This window comes from Strix aluco, chromosome 9 (assembly GCF_031877795.1).
Source record: "Strix aluco isolate bStrAlu1 chromosome 9, bStrAlu1.hap1, whole genome shotgun sequence".
Lineage (NCBI taxonomy): Eukaryota > Metazoa > Chordata > Aves > Strigiformes > Strigidae > Strix > Strix aluco.
Window position 1 is genome coordinate 22927957 of NC_133939.1, and position 20379 is coordinate 22948335.

A 20379-nucleotide genomic window follows, 5' to 3' on the forward strand; every position below is an offset into this window, starting at 1 on the left:
ATTTGATTAAAAATTACTGTAAATAATTCACTTATAATTCATAAAAATATGAACTTTCAAGCACTATACTTCATACAAAGCTGTTTCCTGGACACGGATGTTCTTTCAAGATGCACTCTGAGTAGAAGAATCTCTGGGCAAAAAACCAGTTTACTCAGTTCTAAGACTGAACCACAAAGCAATCAACCAGTTTGTAATCTTTTTAAAGAGCTGACAGCTTGATTGTGAATCTCCATGTGACATTGTCCCCCTTCTAGTGGACTAACAGCTTTATGGTGCCTCCTCAGAGCCCCAATTAAACACTGTGGTCACTAAAACAAAGTGTTCATAAGTCATAAGTGTTGTGTTGGGAGGCCAGGACGACAGGCAAAGCAAAATAACAGACGTATTAAAACAGAGGCTCAACTGACGTAGTTATTTTGGGCAAATGGTCAGTAGAGTAAATTTACTCCAGCTCACAGGCATCACTTTAGTGGCGGTGAGAAATGCATTGCTGCTGAACTGACTGAAAACAGCAGCTGCAAGTGGAAGACAGTACTGTAAACCAACCCACCAGAGGGCAAGAAAAGGAGTGGACGTGCCCAGATCAGATTTAGATAACTCACCAACTGATTGCACTAATAATAGTGGCATAAGGAGACTCCAGGCAGGACCCCCAAACAGGATTTCCTGTGCATATGGATGTGTCTGTGTGCGTTTGAAAGGGAATACAAACATGAAAATTGAATGAGGATGTTGGCTAGTGAGCCTAAAAGTAATTTTGAAACCCTAGAAAGACAGTTTAGGAATCTGGGCTTGATCCTGCTCTCACTGAAAGCAATGGACAAATTTGTATTGACTTGGAAGTGAAGGACTGAGTCTTTAAATCAAATAATTTCTTCCTGAAGCCTCTAAATAATAGTGAATTGCAGCAGTGGCACTTTGCAAACTGTAAGCTATTCAGTTCATTTGTCTTCAGGCACATCTGAAATTGACCTCAGCAGATCAGCTATAAAAGAGAATTTTAAAAAAGATTCACTTTACAGTCATAACGTTCTTTGTGGCAAAAGGAAAAGCAAACCTTTCTACTAGTATCATTTGGCTCGTTCACTACTTGTAAGATAACATTCAAATTGCTTACTCTATCTCCAAAGCAGTTGCATGCTGTTCTTATTGCTAGCTATAGACCTCACCCCTTGGATTTCTGGTACAGTCATGTGTTAAACAAGCAAAGCTAAACCACCAAAATTCAAATTCTTAACTATTTTGCTATCAGCACTAGCCTTTGTTAATCTAGCCTAATTTCCACAGTTCTACCTAAACCAGCAAACTATTAAGACTATTTGTGTAAAGTATGGGCTCACCATTCTACACTCAGCTCAAGCTTAGGTGGCAAAGCCAGAAAGCAACAGGTTCAACTCATGGTCTTATTAGTTCCACTGCTACCGCTGGTGAGTATGAACAACTTTACTAGGCTAAAATTTGAAAATATTGACAGGAAACACTCAAATCCTCTTAAATCACAACTTTCCATTCATTGATATATACTCTGTATGTGGTTACTTACACAAATATAAACTTAAACCACTCCTGGTAAAAGTCCTCTTCAGAAGCTTACCAAACACAAACATCCTTACTGACAACAGGGTTCTACTACTGGCTGCTGTAAGATCTAGGAGAGCTAAGTGGAGCTGTGGTCAAATCCAGTACGGCCACTCTTATGAATGGTCTTTACACTTGGAAACGGTAGCCATAACTGCATTCACTGCTGTAGGCAGGCAGGTGCCATCCAGGAAAAGCTCAGCAAGTTTACACGTTCTCTCAGACTCTAAGTGGAAGTTTTCTCTTCCTTTCCAAAGCCTTCTCCGAGACCAGCTGTCACAGATACTGCTCCTCACTGACACTCTTCTCACCAGCAATTACCATCCTCACAGATCTGCTGACAGAGCTGTTCATATGAGTACTTCAAAACACTTTTAATTGATGGTCTAAGTTAGCCCTGACTTTGCTCAAAGCAGAGCTCACACTGCACTGGCAGATACTGCTGTGGTAACTGATCTGGAAGAGGACATCTGTCTACGGACAAGTTTTATGACCACCACTCTGTTTAGCCTAGAGTCCAGGTTGAACAGTCCATGGACCAACAGATGCCCAGGAAGAAGGTACTAGAACAAGGCAAAAATGCAGCCATTCCTCTCAGTGCGTACCTCCTAGCTTCCAGATACCCATCTGGGGTTTTTGTTTGCTGGGGGTGGGGTGGATGTGGGTGTGTTTGTTTGTCTGGTTGGCTTTGGAGAGAGAGAGAGAGACAGGGGAAGATAATGCATGCAGCTGTGTTTTCTCTGTTCAAAAGAGTCTCACTTCTTATTTATAAAGCAAAATAATAGAGAACAAAATATAAAACGTTGCTCTACTCCTGATGTTCCACTTCACTCTTTCACTGCTGCTGACAACTGAGCTGACATTTTCAGAGAACCATTCACACCACCTCTCTCAGAACTACCTTTCTGAACAGTAACAGCTAATTTAGACCACATCACTATGCATGCACAGGTAAAGCACTTGCCTTGTCTTCTTTGCATTTTTCAACATCTACTTCGTCTATTGTTTAGTTACTCAGTAACACATTAAAAAAGACTTTTAGACTTAATCTCTTAGATAATTTGAAATCAACCAGAAAACTCTATTTCCTCATTTTTCAATCCCTTTCCAGACCATTTATGATCGCATTAATTCTTCATAATTAGAACATTATGAAGGACTCTGCTGATAACTCCTGGGAGTAACAGGTCCAGGGGGACTCTGCTGGTAACTGCTGTAAGAACTGGGCCTCAAATCCCTTCAATACAAGGGTCTTCCCTCTTATTCTACTACCTTCTGACCAGGATCTTGTAAGGAAGATCATAGTACCTCCTGTTAATCAAACTGCTCTTATTCACATAGTCACTAAATACATAGGGGGACTACTACATAGTCCCAGAGTATTCTGGGAGAACCTCTCCTTCACTTTGGAAAACTCACAGTGGTTCTTTTCTGTTCTGTCATATTTATACCACTTTCTATCAATACTGATCCATTTTTTCTTCCAGGTGGGCTAATATGAAAATTAAATTTAGTGATGATACTTTTCCTGGTCCTGTCTTTTTTTTCCAAAACTGGTACCACATTTACCACACTGTGGCTGATTTAAACAAGAGGTTGCATACCGAAGGCAACAATGCAGTGGTTTCTTATCTGACAGCCTTGTGAAGTCATGGGGAGCTACCATCTTGCCCCATCAATTAACTTCTTTCAATTTTACAGCCTGGATCTAAAACTTCTTTGTGCAATAGCCATGCATATTGACAAGCACAAAGTATCTTCAAACTTGCTAGCCTAAATAACAATGCAATGAGGATACTATTCCATGCATTGTGATGCAGATAGTCTGCTTTAAATGTCACCCCAAATTCCCTGAAAGCTTGCACAGTCTGAGCTGAAGTTACCATATCCACACTGCTGAGCAATATCTAAACAACCTAGATTAAAGACACTTCATACATTTCAGTGCACAAGGTTATTATGCTTCCTGATTACATAGAACACAGCCAACACCCTCCAGCCTTCTCCAAAAGAAAATAAAAATAAAACGAGCCCCAAACCTAATACACACGTGCCCACGCACACACACACTTTGCTATGGATCTTTTAATGTTTAGGGAAAGCTAAAGTTTCCAGCTGACTGACCCAACCAGTCTGTGTTTCTTCTGCATTTGCTGGATAGCAGCAGTGCTAGGAAGTAATCAGTGAGCATCCAAAAGATGTTTTCCTAATACTAAGGAGATTGAAAAGGGTTTAGTATCTCTAATAGCTTTACATCAAAGAGGATTATAAGAAGTAATGTAACAAATACCCAAACTGAATTGGCTTTGTACACAAAGCTTAAATCTCTGGGCCTTCAGGGAATTATTCAATGACACCTAGAAACATAGCCATGTTAGTTACCCATTGATTATTGTCTACTCTTGTCTGACAGGGTAAACCCTAAATGGCAGGCTGCATATATGGGCTAATAATGGCCAGTTTGGTGCAAACCTCTACCATAGGTGCCCAAGGTGCCCAATGAGAAAGACATAGAATAGAGTCCAGCAGCTCCAAACCAATAAAGATGATGTTGGATTAAGAGATAAAATGCCAAATTTTGCTAATCATCTCTGCTGCATGAAAAATTATTGAATCAGCTGACCGCTGAGCTTTCATTTCCTCAGCTATGAACAAGGACAGGAATCATTCTTTGTTCTTTACTCTAAGCATGGCCAAAAAATAATAAAATCTGCTGAGCCAAAGAAGTTGATACAAAGCATTTGAACACATGGAATTACTATTTCAAGAATCAGAGCAGCAAGGGCTGGGGTGGACGTGGGTGTTGATACCACTTTACTCCCAGCCAGCAGGAGCTGCAAAGAGGACTGCAGTAGAACAGACCAGATGAAATACATTTTCAAAAATGCATTAGATTCCAGAAATGCTGGATTAAATGGTGATAGTTCCATGTGCTAAATACACCCCAGTGACTCTGCACCGCCTTCAGAAGCTCCCTGGGACCAGGACACTTGTTCCTACTGAATAGATCTGGTGCAGCAGTTCCAAAATGCTCATGTGCAAGGATGGAATTTGAGGACTCCAACATGGCACATCAGGGAGACTATGCCACGTACACTGTGTGCCAGCATACCACAGGGACGGGAGCCTCAAAATATATGCAGAAGATCAGCAAGAATAAAAGTTGACCATACTTTTGTATTTCTTGTTTACACCCACATTGTTAACACTGTACAACCATTGCTGCATTGCAGCCAGCTTTGATCCTGAACCAATCATAAGCATCTAGTGACAAACATTATTTTCAACATAAACTGACAGTAAATGCCATTTAGACCAACATCTGCAACTTAAGCCTCCTCCTACAAAAGAAGTTTTATTTCTTTATGACTCATCTTAAGACTTTTTTCCTCTCTAAGCCCTCCTTGCAAAACTTACTCCAGACATTAACAACAATTTAATCGATCACAATCTGCAAAGGCCTCTTAGGGACACATCCCACAGATCAAAGCAATTCCAAAGGGAGGCCATGCTATTGTTTCCCTTTAGCCACAGGAGCTGGCAATTGTAAAGAAAACACTTAACCTCTTCATTATCAGAAGAAAAATTCACTATTTTCTATTAATACAGAGAGGATAAATAATAGATGAATCAGAGAAATACCACAAGTGATGAGAGGAGGAAGCATATAGGCTTTACATCACGTTCCCCTCATCTGTATTTATGAGGCCCTCAGGTTTTCTGGGTAATCTGAACCAATGACATCACTTAAGAGCATTTACCTGTGTAATAACTTTGAAATGGTAACAACCCTTCCTATGACCAGCTGCTGAGTAGAATAGTGCCACACTGAAGCCCTATTATATCTAGACATTAAGCATAGATAAACATTTTAATAAAAGGGTGCTTTGTGGAAATCACAGAGAGAAGGGACAGAATTAGTCAAAAAATGACTATCAAACCCTAAGCTGTTTGAGAACAGTTGAGAGCCTACTTTAGATTAAAATGTTTCATGTATACATACATGTATCTCTCAATATGCACCAAAATTGCTAAGAATTACTTATTTGTCTGGACCAACTCTAAAACCTAGCACCAAAAGTTAAAAAAAAAAATAACCCAACAGAAAAAGAAAACCCACAAGGAACCCCAAAGGCAGACACAATGGTGGACAGAACCCAAGTACACATGCAGACAGGGTCAGAAAAGGACTGCGTGAAAGCAGCTGTTCACAATACCTAAAAATAGCTTAGCATTCCTCCTTTTTGGTAAAGCTCCACCAGATGCCCCTGGTACCTTCTGGAAAGAGAGAAAGAAACAATTAAAAAAACATCCAGCAAGACAACAGTACATCAGCAATAGCCCCATGCCATTTCTGACACATCTGTTCATGGTCCTTCTATCAAATCACAGTCCTTCCTGAGCAAGAATGTAAATCCTCTTCATTCACCTCTGACAATGGGACTTAACTCATCATTGCTTACTACGCTCATGGAGTGACAAAGTCACCATCTGAATCCTTCATACTTTGCTCTGTTAGCAATTAAGCAGAGCATGTCTCATGGTCACTGCGGGCGATTGCTGTTCTATCAATGGAACTGGGACATCCAGCATCACTCAGACCTCTCACCACTAGATCCCCTACAGTATTTCTTAATGACTAAAGTGGAATTAAGAGAGGGAAAGGCTATTATCTGCATAAAACATTCAATCTTTCATAACTAATTCCAGTATGACCACTTTGCTGTGATCTATTAGTTCAGCTAATTTTCTTCTAGACAGAAAAAAATGCCCTTTCCGTCAGGATCCATGGCTGCTGCCACTAAGATCAATCCAAGTTACCACCACACTTTCTTAATATTAGGAAATATTAAGGAAATCTGACAACACCCAAGCAATTTTTTACAGGGGATTTTATTTTTTAATCTAAACTCCACAGCAGAGGACAGTAACTTCCAAGTGATATTCAGTTTCAAGACCTATTTTCCCAGTTCAAAATACCTCAGAGTACTAGGGAAAATGCTAGTAGTTGAGGAAATGCAAAAGTCAATGCACTTGCTTAAGCTGTTTATTAACAGGCATCATTAAATTAAATCAAATAAGCCTCTGCAGCTGTATTGCCAACATGATGCATTAGGTAGTGTATAATGTTAGTGTAACTGGCAAGGTTCTTAGGCAACTTTTTTTTAATAGTAATATTGGGATACAACAGGTGGAGAGAAACCAGCCAAGAACCTGTCAGCCTAGGGAAAGTTCATGTTTGCCTCTGCTCCTTCATAGCTGAAAGGGTCACATATTTTGGGTGGTTCCCTTCACCATGTAAATAAAGCTTTGGCCAAAGCAGACTGCTTGAATCATCAGTGAGGTCTTACACATCATAGGAAAGCTTTCCATTCTTAGAGCAGATGCTAACTAACACTCCTTGGCTGCACTCAAGAACAGAACCTATTACCCATATATACAAGCCCTAGGGAAAGGGAGAGTCAGGGTTGCAACTCCAACATTTAAAAACAAAAAAAAAATTCCTCAGTGAAGTGAAAATAACAAGCAGAACATTTTTTTCCTTAATACTACTGGAATTTAAGAAGTGGAGAGGAAGTAGTCAAGAATCCAAATCTATTTTAAAAAAAAGCAGCAAGATACAACATAACCCAATTACAAATATATTATGAATAAATTACACATACTCCAAGGATTACAGCTTCAAAACTAAAAAAATGTTGTTTCCAATACTAGGAAGCTCCAACTGAATTCTGATGTCACCAAGTGGGGTATTGTGAAAGTCATTAAGACTAGAGATTTCAAAGCTGAAGAGTTCCCATAGAATGTTTATGACTGCCAGACTGACATTAAATATTTCGGCTTGATTTTCCAAACTGCTGAATACATCCGAACTAGAGTTGCAGATGCCCAATACTACTGAAAAAAACAGTACCTGACAGGTTTTTTGCCTTGTTTCTCCTCCTGTCAGAAATCACTAAAAACATTCCCCATTCACAGAACAATTTTGGCTTCTAACAGATGTGACACACCCAGCAAATGGGAATCCACACAATGCATCACTAGTGGCATTAAATTCTGTTTGTGATGCTTCTCGTACAAGGTGTCGGTGTAGCCTATTCTGAGTTCTCTTTAACTGCACCACTGCCACATTTTTTCAACAGCAGCACCATCACTGAATAATATCCAGGAACCCATCACTGTAGGAAATTTCATGGGTCTCTGCCCAGAGTTTTCAACAGGGCTGAGCTATCACTCTAGCACCAAGTTAAAGCTCTGCCCAGGGCTGAATACTACCCAGACAGTTGTATACAAGTCATACATTACAGGAAAGTGGTGGATTTAAAAATTCTGAAGAGTGAAATTCTAGGAAAAAGAAAGAATAAATTTTCCTCCTTTAGCTAAGAATTTTACCAGAGGGTGCTCCATAACTTGCACTTGAACACATTTCTGGTGAATCAGCAGATGCCTCTGGTGCTGATCTGCCACTGGCAGATACTCTAGCTCCACTTAAACCAAAGGATGAAGATCTGACCCTTATTTTCTAATTCAGTTGTGACAAGATACATGACTGATATTTATTCCAAACACCTTCAGAAGCAAACAGGGATTTCTGCAGCAATGCAGTGCATTCTGCAAGGATGACGCCAAGGGAACCACAGGCAAGAATAGCAGCCTCGCTAAAAGAATCTTAAGATAGCATATCCAATGCCTTTGGCTTTACTGTATCCTACACCATCAAAAGCTTGTCTTAAAAAAACAAAACCACAATGCAGCGTGTGCCAGACGCTTCATAAAACTGTTCCAGTGAATGCCTGATGCTTCACATTGCTCAAAGGAAAACACAGATAGCACGTAAGAAGTGAACAGTCATGGTAAACAAAATCCCCAGCTAATGTATGAGGAATTCTATCTATGAGCCATCTTAGATGACACAATCTTCACCTGTACTGTACAGGCAAACATGGATTCCTACCACATGACCCAGTGCACCAGTGCATCACCACCTTCAAACATTGATGCCTCTGCTACATTATGACTCACAAGAAGAAAAATAGGAAATACTGAACTAGTTCAGTTAAGGGGTGCACAACACCAAACAACAGTTGGCATACTTGTTTTTCCATTTTGGAGTTCCTCTGCCTAATCTTTATCCAGAAAAGGAATTTGAAGCCTCATTTTAACCCTGGTTTACCTTAATATTGAAAATTCCCAGGTCACATGCTGGAAGAAAGTTATATACAAGGAAAGCTGACAGGATTTCTGCCCACCTGTCTCTAGTCCTAGATATCATCTTTCAGGAGTGTTAAATACACTCAGATGAACTGTTGCTAAAACTAGACTAGGCTCTCCAAAAAGTTAACAGTGTGAAGGAAACTGTTGCTATCACCCTTACAAGGAAAGACTAAATTCTAAAGTATAAGAAACATCATTAACAATTTCAGCCTGGGAGACATGCAATCGACCTCACTATAATTCTGATAAAATATGAATAGTCATCTACTGGAAATAAAATAAGTGGTCACGGCACTTTACATAAATCAGGGCCTTCATCACCCAGGAGAAACATTGCTGTAGAATGAGAAACGTGAAGCATTCTATCCCACTCCAAGCAGCTATTTTAGGCCCTCTAACTTGCCAAAAGAGAGAGCTTATGGGAGAGTGAGCTATAAGCAAACCCAGTGCCTTCCACATAGTTTGGGTCAGAAGTCATTAACAGCCCTTTAAAGATGCCAGACAAACCACACACCAACAGATGTTTATGAAGCACAGGTTATAAGTTACTGTTGATATGCAGCAATATTATGGAAGAACAGTGAACATGAAGTTTGTACATATACGTCCATGTGTGGAGGGGTGTAAGGCTGAATGAGGGCAGTGTATGGCTCTAGAATCCAGCATTAATTTAAGCTAAGCTTTAGAACCCAGGCCAGGTCAGGATTAAGGCTCATTATTTAATTGTACAGAAATCTCAAGGTGAAAAGAAGTCCTGTCACCCTGAGATGAAACCTCATATATGAAAAAAAAAAAAAAAAAAAAAATCTCGGAAGCTTCTAGCCAAATCTGAGCCAAAACCAGTAATTCTACACTTCAAAGGCAGGTTTCAGAAAAGTATTTAGTTACCTACAGTATGCACGTAATACACAGACAATTATGTGTGAGTTACACAGAAGCATGCAGTGAAAAAGATCAGTGGAACCCAGGCAACAAGTTGCCTTTAAGATCTGACGTTTTAGGGATTTTGATTCGTCTCAGAACTGAAGCTATAGGATTGGTTGGGATCCAAGCACCTGAACTTGATATCTAGCCCCAAACCTGAACATGTTCATTTCTGTCATTCAAGTTTTGGTCTGTCTGAAATGTGTTACCTAAATGAGCACAAGAGACCCAAGAACTGCTGGGGTAGTTAGTTGGGAAGTCAGAAGTCTCACCTCTATCACATGCTGTTTCAGATGCAAATATACACACTGTCCTGTTTTCCGGTAATGCCTTTCAATGTGTTCCCTTCCAAATCCCAGAAACGTGTTCATGCACACATAGAGACCTCCTTCTGAATCCTAAAAAGAATGACACAAATAGTTATAGCACAGAAGGAACTGAACAGGACAGAAAAGACTCATCAAGCAGAAAAAAAACAAAGAATTGCAGACAAGCACTTAAAACATGGCTTTCATAGCACATTATGGTGTTTACATTATCAATTTGCTAAGAAGCTTCCACATCACATCACAGCCTATAGAAACTCATTGAAATGGGTTACTTTACAACTATAGATTAGTGAGTGTCCAAATTGGAGGTCTAGAAGTTAGTCTTGAAAATTCTGCTTGAGTGCCCAATCCACAGAGGTTTGTAGGTGCAGATATTTGTAAAGCATAGAAATAATGGAGCACATATGCTTGTTTGAAATAGGTTTTTTTTTTTGCCATTTCATTGCAAGAACAACATTCCAAATCAGAAGAGCAGCAGAGCTGATGGTCCAGGGATTCAGCCACAACTTCTACTACTGATCACAATCTTGTCTGAGAAAAACAGACCTCAAGTGATCTTACAGCTCTTAGAACTGGCTAACAAGAAAATAGATAAATATTTTGTGAACATTCTTCAGTATCTATCAGGGATTCTCTCTATTCATGCAGTTAGAGTGCTTGGAGATGAGGGCACTACAAAGGAAATATAAAGATACATATTCCTGGTACTGATCACAAATACTGACATTTTGTAACTTGGCAGGAGTCCTATCATGTTTTGCTCCCCCAAAAGCTAGGTGTTGATGCTGGTTGTTATCAGGATCTTGTTCCATTTTGAGACTGCTCCCAGATATCTCCTACATCATTCAGACTGCCAGGAGGACTTTCAGTCATCTGGTTCATTGGTGTTGGATTGATTTTTTAAGCCCTCTCTAGCATGTATTGTTTTGAATAGGTGGTGCATAACAAAGATTGAGCCTTTCAGCAGCACTGTGACTTTCCTTCTATTGTGAACGTGTTTGTGCTATTGGATAGTACAGAACATCTCATGTTAAATTTCCCAAAGAACCACATGAACTAAACTCATCCATAGGCACCTTAGAAGGAAATTAAAAAAAAAAAAGTAGTCATTCTATCCAGAAACAAGTCACATTATGTACATATATGTGCATAATCATGTACTGAAGATTGTTATAGCAACAATTGCTTTGACAGGATACCACCTGATGTGGTGCCACACCTGAAACATTCAGTCCAGTATAATAAGTTCTCTCCTGCATGGCCTACCTCTCTCCAGGGCTCTGCCAGGCAGGAGCCTCCGCTCCACCTCTGAGCCCAGCCAGGCCCCTCTCTCAGAGCGAGCACAAAGCTGCCCATCCCACCACACCAGCCATGGCACGAGTTAGGCTCTGTCGAGTCCCGTGGACTGGAACAAGCAGCAGAGGTCAAGTCTGACAGAGATCATAGCTGATGTCCAATACTTTCCTAACCAGCACCAGATTAATACACCTTATTCTCTTCCAGAAAAGGAAGCTGAAGGGCTAATAGCATTGGGCAGTTACTCATTTGGTACCTGGCACAGACCAGCTAGGGTCTGACAAGTCTCTCCCCTCCCACCACTGCCTCAAAACCAGGCTTGAATGTGCCACTCGAAACCCAGCTAATTCTCCCCAGCCTGTTTCAAAGACTGGCACTGAGTATTTCTGTAGGACTTGAAGGAATCTAAACTTCCAGCTTACCTACAGCCCTCATCCATACCTGTATGCTACTGTTTCAAACATGCTTATTTGTATCACTACAACCAAAGCCAGAACTGAAGAACTGCCTCAGACACCAACAAATACCTGTACTTCCACAGTGGCCAGCAAAGCCATGGAGCTGAGGAACAGAACATGAAGACAGAAGCAGAAAATGACGTTTTACCCCAAGATTTTAGAAAAATATCTGTCTCTTCCACTTTGCTTAATGGGAACCAACACATACAAGCTTCAGCTTTTCAGAGTTAGCTGAAAGATGAACATGTAATAAACTATACAGCTGTTGTTTTACCTAACCTTCAAAGGACAAAAAAATCGCATTGAGCATTCCCAGATTCACATATGCAACCTGAAGGGTTCAGACTATCTGCCACTCACACTTAACATATACCATGAAGTCATTCTTTCAGCATCTAGATATCACAATGATTATCGCTGCAGAGGAAACAGTATTTAGCCATGTTATTTCTGATCCCCATAACCCCTATCCGAGATTCTATTTTAAAAAAAATAACACAGCTCCTTTGAATCTGAAATATTCACAGCCTTGAGAACAGGGCAGATATCTGTAATTGTGCTCACAAGTAATAAAGTGGTTAAAAGAAAACTCCAAATCTGGTATTCAAAATATTAATGAAATACAGTTGTATTTAAAATATATTACCTTTGTTTTAATTTCCACTACTCTTTCACAGGTTTATCTACTTTAACGCCCATTATACCTTTGCTGTCTGCTCTTCTATCCTGTATTTCAAATCCTTTTGCATTATCTCCTCCCATGAGGAAGTCATGGATGTGTCCTCTATAAGAGAATCCCAGAAGTACCCAGCCTAAATAAAAATATAGTGTTGTCACTCTAGGGTCCCAGAAACTTTGTTTACAATTTTGTTTTCTTGGACACCATTCTCTCTTTTTCTGGAGGGAATCCAAGAGACCACTGAATCGTTTCTGATAAGCAGCCTATGACAACAATCTGACACTTTCAGTATATGAGCTAAATGCAGAATCTGAGTAAATCGGTTGTGGTTACTAACAAAACAGTTATTTCTCCTGGAGAACACAGGCAGACTATTCTTTCATGCAACTTTGAAAGAAGTGGAGAGACTGTTCAACAGCCTAAAAGGTCACAGCAAAACAGGGGCACGTGTGAAGAAGTCACCTTTGCAGAAAGCTGTAAAAAGGATTAAGCCCCTGTTTGATGCTCAAAGAACACTTGACTGTGATCCAAGACAGGCTTTGTGCTGATGAATTTAATTCTACTGAGCACACAACCAGTTCTGGAAGGAACAATATTTTACATAGGTTGTGACACGTAAATCTTTGTAATCATTCATTTTAGATATGTGTGAAAGTTTATGCTGGTGGAAGGCAACCTATCTGAAGTACTGAAGACACTATTTTACACCAGAAAAATATAGCTTGTTCTAAGAGACAAAACCAGGAATTTTAGCTGGTTTTTTCCCCTCACTTTTGCCTCAGCATGTAGTGGGCGTGTAGTGTGACGTTTGGATAAAGTAATGTATAAACATTGCTTACCCTTATTACTCCAATCTAAAAGACACTGTGGGGGCAGAAGCTTGTACTTGCTCAGGCCTTGATCACTACCCAGGTCACTCGAGAGTAGACTAGTATTCTTACCATCTAAGCAGAATGAAAAGTGATTGCTCTTCACTGTATTTCTTCCTGTTCTTTGATGCTACGATGGTCACAGTATGCCAGGTGCTTTACTGATGAGACACACACGGTCCATACTAGGGAGAAAAGTATTAAAAAAAAAAAGCTCCTTTTCTTACTTATTTACATAATAATTCATGTTTTGCAGAAGTAAGATGAGGAAGGAAAGGGACAGGGAATCCACAGTGAAAGAGAGCTAAAATGCAACAGAGTTACTCCCTCTTAGGCCTGAAAAACAGAGCAAGGAAGAGGGTGGATGAGGGGTCTGGCAAACACAAACATCAGTCCACAAGGAAACAGAAAAGATCACCACCTCACTTCATACATGCTCATGGCACCTGACACTAATAGCTTTCAAACACTACTAACCTGATCAGGATTTGTACTAATGACCTGTATACCCTTACCAAACCCCTGAACCATTTAGACCCCTCAGTGAAATCTAGGGTTTAGCAATTTCAGCTCCTGAAGTGGCTCGGACAATAATGAATTTATGAAAACACCATTCCTGTGGTGATCCACTAACATGGCAAACACTTACAGACTTGTCTACAGGTGTTTGCTTTAGGTCTACTAGAACAATGGTAAAACTTGCTTACATAGGGATCAGAGAAGAGAGTAAAGTGGCACCTTGAGTCTTCACTAGTCTCCATACTCAAATATAAAGAAGGAGAAGTTTGCTCATCCTATCACATAAAAGTAAAAAGTGCCAGTTAAGACAGAGGGTCACTGGTTCCTCTGTGCCTTCTGCCATAGTTTCCATTAGAGTGTTTCCCTATAAAACCCACAACCATACAGAACTGTTACAGGCTATACTATTCAGAGTGCCTGCTCACCAAGAATCACCATAATTAATCTGGCTGTGGTCACAAGGCTCTTGTAAACTACAATCCAATCTTTAATATATTTGGAAAAGTAACAGGACCATCCCTAACATACACATATTGCATCGAATCCCACAATAGTGTACCTAAATGACATATATTTTATTGCAGGACAGGCTTAAAAAGAGTAACACACGTTTTAGCACTTAATATTAATCTCAACAATACATAATAATTCACAACAAGGAATAAAAAGAAAGCCTGTGTTTGTCATGCACCAGTACTACTTACATTGAAACAGGAAAAAAAAACCCAAAGCAAACCACAACCAACCAACTGAACACAATGGCACACAGAGATGGCTCCAGCAAAACAAAAAAGTTCACTTTCAAGTTTCTACCGCAATAAATATGGTAACTTCCTTGGCGGGGGGAGAGAAGAGGGGTGGGAATCAATCAAAAAAATGTGTGCCAAAGGCCAGGAATATATCTAGTCACATTCAAAAGGAACATGGGGTATGAACACTGGCATAAGTCTGCTTTTTAGACAACTGTACTGTCACCCAAAGGTGACAAGAAAGCAATAGTGACAAAAGGAAAGCAGAAAAGGAATAATAAGAGGGTAAAATTTGTCATCTGGTAAAGAGGAGGAGAGGGAGATGCAACAGAATCAGAAAAAGGAATGTAATGACACAGACTTACACAAGCATTGATGTGAAAATATATACAAGAAGTGAAGAGGAGCCATGTACTTCTGGGAATGGTGAAACAGAAGAGAAATGGGAAAAAAAGAGCTGGGTTGGGCAGAGAAAGAGCAAATTATCTGGCAGTAGGAAATAAAGTACAGGGCTTCCAATAACTAGACTGTTAGCTTCAAGTACAAAAGAAAATCTTCCCCCACTCTCCCTTAAAAAAAAAAAAAAAAAAAAAGAGAAACAAATATCAAAGTTACTATTTACTATTTTATCACACTTTGTGACAGCAACATGTAAAATACTGAACAGCTTGAAGGAAGTAGATGTCACTGAAATAAAAGACATATCAGGACTCAGGGGTTCTGATGTTATGTGGACAACCAGATAAAGTTATAACACCAAATATATTGCAGTTTTGAAAGGTTTAAAATTCTCCATGTTCTGGGCTAAATGCCAACTACTAGGGATGGCACTGGATATTTCCCAACCAACAGATTATTTCACAGTTGCTTAACAAAGACGTCTGGTATCTCCGCTGCAGCTTCTAGATGGGCACATGGACAAGGCCAATCCAGTACAAAATTTATATTTCCCGGGAAGAAAAAAGCCGTGTGGGCCAGTCAGCCACTAAAATGAAAACAAACCACCATTCCAAAAGATGGATCGACTGCTCACTCCTGTCCATAAGTCTTAGACGGACTCCAGCAAGGGCCTACATAATTCCGAAGCAGTATCTTGTACAAGTCACATTCACAGGCAGGATCAAGGCTTCACAGTAAGTGAGCAGGTACAATGGCAAACCTAACATAGGTCATGAGTACTTCTAACCTGCAACCAGAAATACAGAACTTCCATCTACCAATCAACACTGTTTGGGGTCAGATTATCCAGGTGCAGACTGCGTGGACCACTGTTAGAGGTGTCTCAGATCCATTACGGTTTACTTTCTAGCTCAGGCCCAGTCCCGCAGCTCAAGCAGTGCTGTGGCACTTAGATTTAGAGAGAGCTTGATGATTTTTTCCTTCGTGCAGAGTCCTAGCTGTACAATTCTGTTGGTCACTAAGACAGTGTTGTGCTTCCAGAACTGAAAATCTGGGGAGAAATGTTGAGAAGAAACGTAATGGTTCCACAGAGATTCAGCAGAGCTCCAGTGTTACGCGTTCATCTGCATCTCTGTATTTTTCCTTTAGCACTCCAGGTACCTTACAATCAAAGTCTCTCTGCTACCCAAAATATTCCAGCCCATCATCATTCTGGATAACAGGATAACTAAAGTTTGGTCAGTCACGGATACAGAGGGAAAGAAAGGCTAGTAAGATCTAAATTTAGATCAAACCCACAGAAATGCATAATGCACCTACACGCTGGTTGTTCTCCAAAGCTGCATAGTTATTTCTCATTTGTGACCTGCTGCAGGCACAACCCTTACTGATTTTACCATTCTCCAGCTTTGAAAGATGATTTAGTTAACCTTAGTGTCCTGGCGCAGTCCCAGGCAGCAAAACACTCACCCGTCAAACACTTTTGATATCTCCCTGTGATGCAACAGTACAACACTGCTCTGAGTTTTCAGGTGATCGCCCACCACCAAGCAATTATCTGCCTCAATAACTTGGAGGTCATTTTGCAGCTAGGCCAAAATCCTTTGACTGGAGTATTTGATTTGTCTTGGTGTATTCAGTCCTCATATTTGTTTCCTCAGTGCTGCTTCTGTCCCATCAATAGAAACAAGACACCAGCCAACCCCTCCCTGACAGTGGCCCCAGTGACTTTCTAATTTTCTTCAAGGAATATTGACTGAAGGAACAACCAGGTAGGAGGTCCTTATTTCTAAAAAGTTTTATGCAGCATAATCACTGATATCCATAACACACTCCAAACTCTCAAGGATTTCAGTCTCAACTGTACTGTCTAATGAACAGCAGAGCATCAGCACAGTTTAGCCTTTGGGAATTGTCCTAACATAACCATTACAGAGTCCCTGAGCCACAAAAATGAAGTCAGCAAGATTCACAAAGGAAGCTGTTGTCAGCAGCAAGGTTTTCCAGCAGAATGAAGCCAAACTTTAAGCTACTCAAACAAACACAGTCCTGCAATCTACAGAACCAGACTGCTTGGTCCTGTCGCTGCGTCGGACTTGTGACCTGTGCTGTGGTTGTAACCAATGTCTTTTGTGGGGAAGGTTTCAGAGCACATCCATCTACAACACGCAGAGCCCGGGTGTAAGCCTTTCTTATACTCCAGTTTGTATCCCTTTTGCCTCTCCCTTGGATGCATCTGGTCTAAAATGATCAGAGGTCTTTGAGACAAGGATCCCATTAAAACGTGGAATTTCCAGCTGAGTACTACACTTCTACAGAAACAATAAAAGATTACACAATGCCACCTTTTTGCCTCCTGCATTCTACTAAACACAAAGTCAGGCTCATCTGCCAAAAGAGGAAGAGAGGTCACAGTGAACAAAACAGGAGAGAAGACACCTACATGGCAACAGCACAGATAGAGAAAAACAATCACCAGGAGGGACGACTGCACGTCAGACCTGAAAAATGAGATGTACAGGACTTCCCCAGTCAAATAGTAGGGAAGCGGTAGGCTACTGTAGCTGCTGGGCCAGTCACTAGAGGGAGAGATACTCAAACTAGGCCGTGCCTGTGTTTTGCATGCAGCCTGCCTTCCCTCCGTTCCTGTAGAAAAAGAATCCCTGGCTAACTGGAGCAGGTGCCCTCATCAGAGAACCACGGTTTTTCTAGAAGCCACCAAAAACCCAGAAAAGTCATTAAAAATTAAGTCATCAAAAGGCATATTTTCTAATCTTATGAGACAACCAAACTAAAAAGTGTCCTAGGGCTCTTAAGTGCACAGGTATTTGCCTCCTATTTCGGCCCTCTTTCCTGGAAACTAACCCTAGTATGTTCTGTTCCAAACAGGCCAAATGTAAGGACACGAATTTCTCATCTGTTTAGTGGTCTTTCTAACAATACTACCTTTCTGACAAGATGATCATGTTATGGTTAATCCACATGAAAAAAATACACTGAATATTCACTTGTACCTCTCCTAGCTCACACTTCTGAAATCTCTCAAGTAATGACTCTCTCTGTAGCACAAAGGTGCCATTGTTCTCAGATCTTCATCCGAGGAAGTAAGATTTTAAAACTCATGGAAAGGGAGCAACCAGTGAAGCTGACACTACACCACTCAAATCCGGACAAGAGGACACAACTGACAGAGTGACAAACAGGTCTGCAAAAGCCAGGTCTCACAGCCACACTAAGCTTTGTACCATTGGAAGTAAAAGATGGAGCCACTCACACCCAGTACCTCATTTTCTTTGGCACTCCCTAGCACGAACAGCTCTGGTTTCGACCATCCCACCCTTGCTGGTCCTTCTCAAAATTGCTGCAGCATCTTTCTCGATAATCATAATAATACTTTGTACCCTAACAGTCACAGGTCTGATGGTTTTTAGTGTATTTTAAAGATCATAACACTTTCTTACACATAAAGTAATAATATACACTGAGCATAGTTAAAGAAACTTGAGTATAGAGCTGCTGTGTGACTGGGTATGTCACCTTAAAAGATAAAGACAAACACTCAGGAAACTCACTTCTCCGTGAAGAAATTCACTTCTTTGGAGAAGAAAAAAAAAAAGAAAGGTAAAGCCTGAGAGACAGTCTTACAGTCTTAATGAAAGAAACTACTTAAATAAGATCTGAAGAAAAGTGACAGAACAAAACATCTTGCATTGACTCCAAACAGAGACATGCTGAAGTTAAACTGTAACAAGGAGTATATTTAAAATGGCAAAATGAGAAGATGTGAGGAAATACTGAGAAGTAAGCTTACAAAAGAAAACACCTCCCCCATCAAAAATGTAATCTGGAATTTTACCATGGAGAATAAAACCAAGAGCATGTTTTTTTAACACTGATCATTTGCTTTAATATATAACAAACACACAAATTGTGTTATCTTCTTTCAAAAAGAGGCAGATACCTCAATAGGAAGAGGCTCGTTTAAATTATACATAGCTAACCTAAGAAAATAAGTCACTAAACCAACCTAATACAAAGCACACAGAGGCAAACATCTCCCTTTAGCCAAGGCAACAAGCTGTCTGTATCCCTTCACTTTCCTTATGAACAAAAGACTGTAAAAACAGCTTTACTATTTTCAGTTTGTAAATGACAGTGTTTTACCCAAGAAAGCACACATTCACCCTTTAGAACTGTCATCCTAGAAACAATATCCAAGTATCTGCTAGATTATATGGGAATAAAAAAATCTGAGACAAGTCTTTTGCCCAGCTAAACTGAGGAGTGGTATGGGCTGAAAAGCCATGGAAAATGACAGAAACTCCAACTAGTTTTATTTTTACTGGTACTGCATAGGTTCAACCAAGGCTTTTGCCCAATGAATGCCTACAATGCAATTTAAACAAAAAGCTTTAACAACTGAGGCCAACATTCTCCAAAATCTGAAATTTCTTCCCAATAAAAGGATTAAATGTTTTTGGAAAAAAACAACAGAAAAAAAACCACAGATGGTGATTCCACCTCCTCTTCCTACTTTTATACATAGTTGCTGTTAAGTTAATTTAAGTTTTGCTCAAATGTTTTGTTTTGTTTAAACATACTGTTTTGCTAAACACAGCTTTTGCTGTGCTTACTTGAGGAGTGGTAGTGGCGGTGGTGATTGGGCTTTTTTTAATCTATAGCAGTACTTAATATCCCTTCCTACTTGTTAACAGAAACTTTTTATAAACCATCATGTAGAAGCAGCGCAAAAGTGTTACTAAAAACATCAGCCATGTGTTCAACAGAGCAGAAATTTGAAGGAAAGATTGTGGTACATTGATTTTTTCCCCCCCAAAACCTTCTTAAGTGTATAATGCAATTAGCACCTCTGCAGTAGAGTCTGATTTGGCAGTTCTAATCAGACCGCCTCCCAGTACAGTCAGGGCTGCTGGGTGACACTTGAGATCTGAAGAGGGTGGGTAAAAATAACCTCTGTTCAACAAGACATGATGAACACCAGACAGCTGAGTCACCTTTAAAACCATTTTTGATTTTCTGTATTAGAAGGAATTATCAAAGAGGGGGACAAAGGATTCGAAAATCTGTCTGAAACCTATCTTTCATTGAATAGTCTGTAATGTAAACGCTGAGCTTCCTTTTGATTGCTGCCATTGACTTTATCATCAATATATAGTGCTCAATCACCTCTGGGAAACCTCAGCTTCATGTAGAGAAGCAACTGCTAATAAAATTTCAGATCATTTAAAAAGCGTGATTTCTAAGCACCCGTTTCTTACAAACCATTGATCGTTACTATTTGTGAAGGTTTCCAGTATTATCAGCAAGGTGACAAATGAGTTAGGCCCCAAATCTGCCACT

At 40.1% G+C, this 20379-nt stretch overlaps 1 protein-coding gene across 1 annotated transcript in view; it reads right to left on the reverse strand.

Moving 5' to 3' along the window:
* Positions 1-20379, reverse strand: part of USP13 (ubiquitin specific peptidase 13) — a 56667-nt gene that overhangs the window by 34992 nt on the left and 1296 nt on the right. The window contains exons 2-3 of the mRNA XM_074834209.1: positions 9993-10118; positions 5799-5859 (exon numbers count right to left, since the gene is read on the reverse strand). Coding sequence (XP_074690310.1) covers positions 5799-5859; positions 9993-10118 — 187 coding nt within the window. The remainder of the gene's footprint in view (positions 1-5798; positions 5860-9992; positions 10119-20379) is intronic.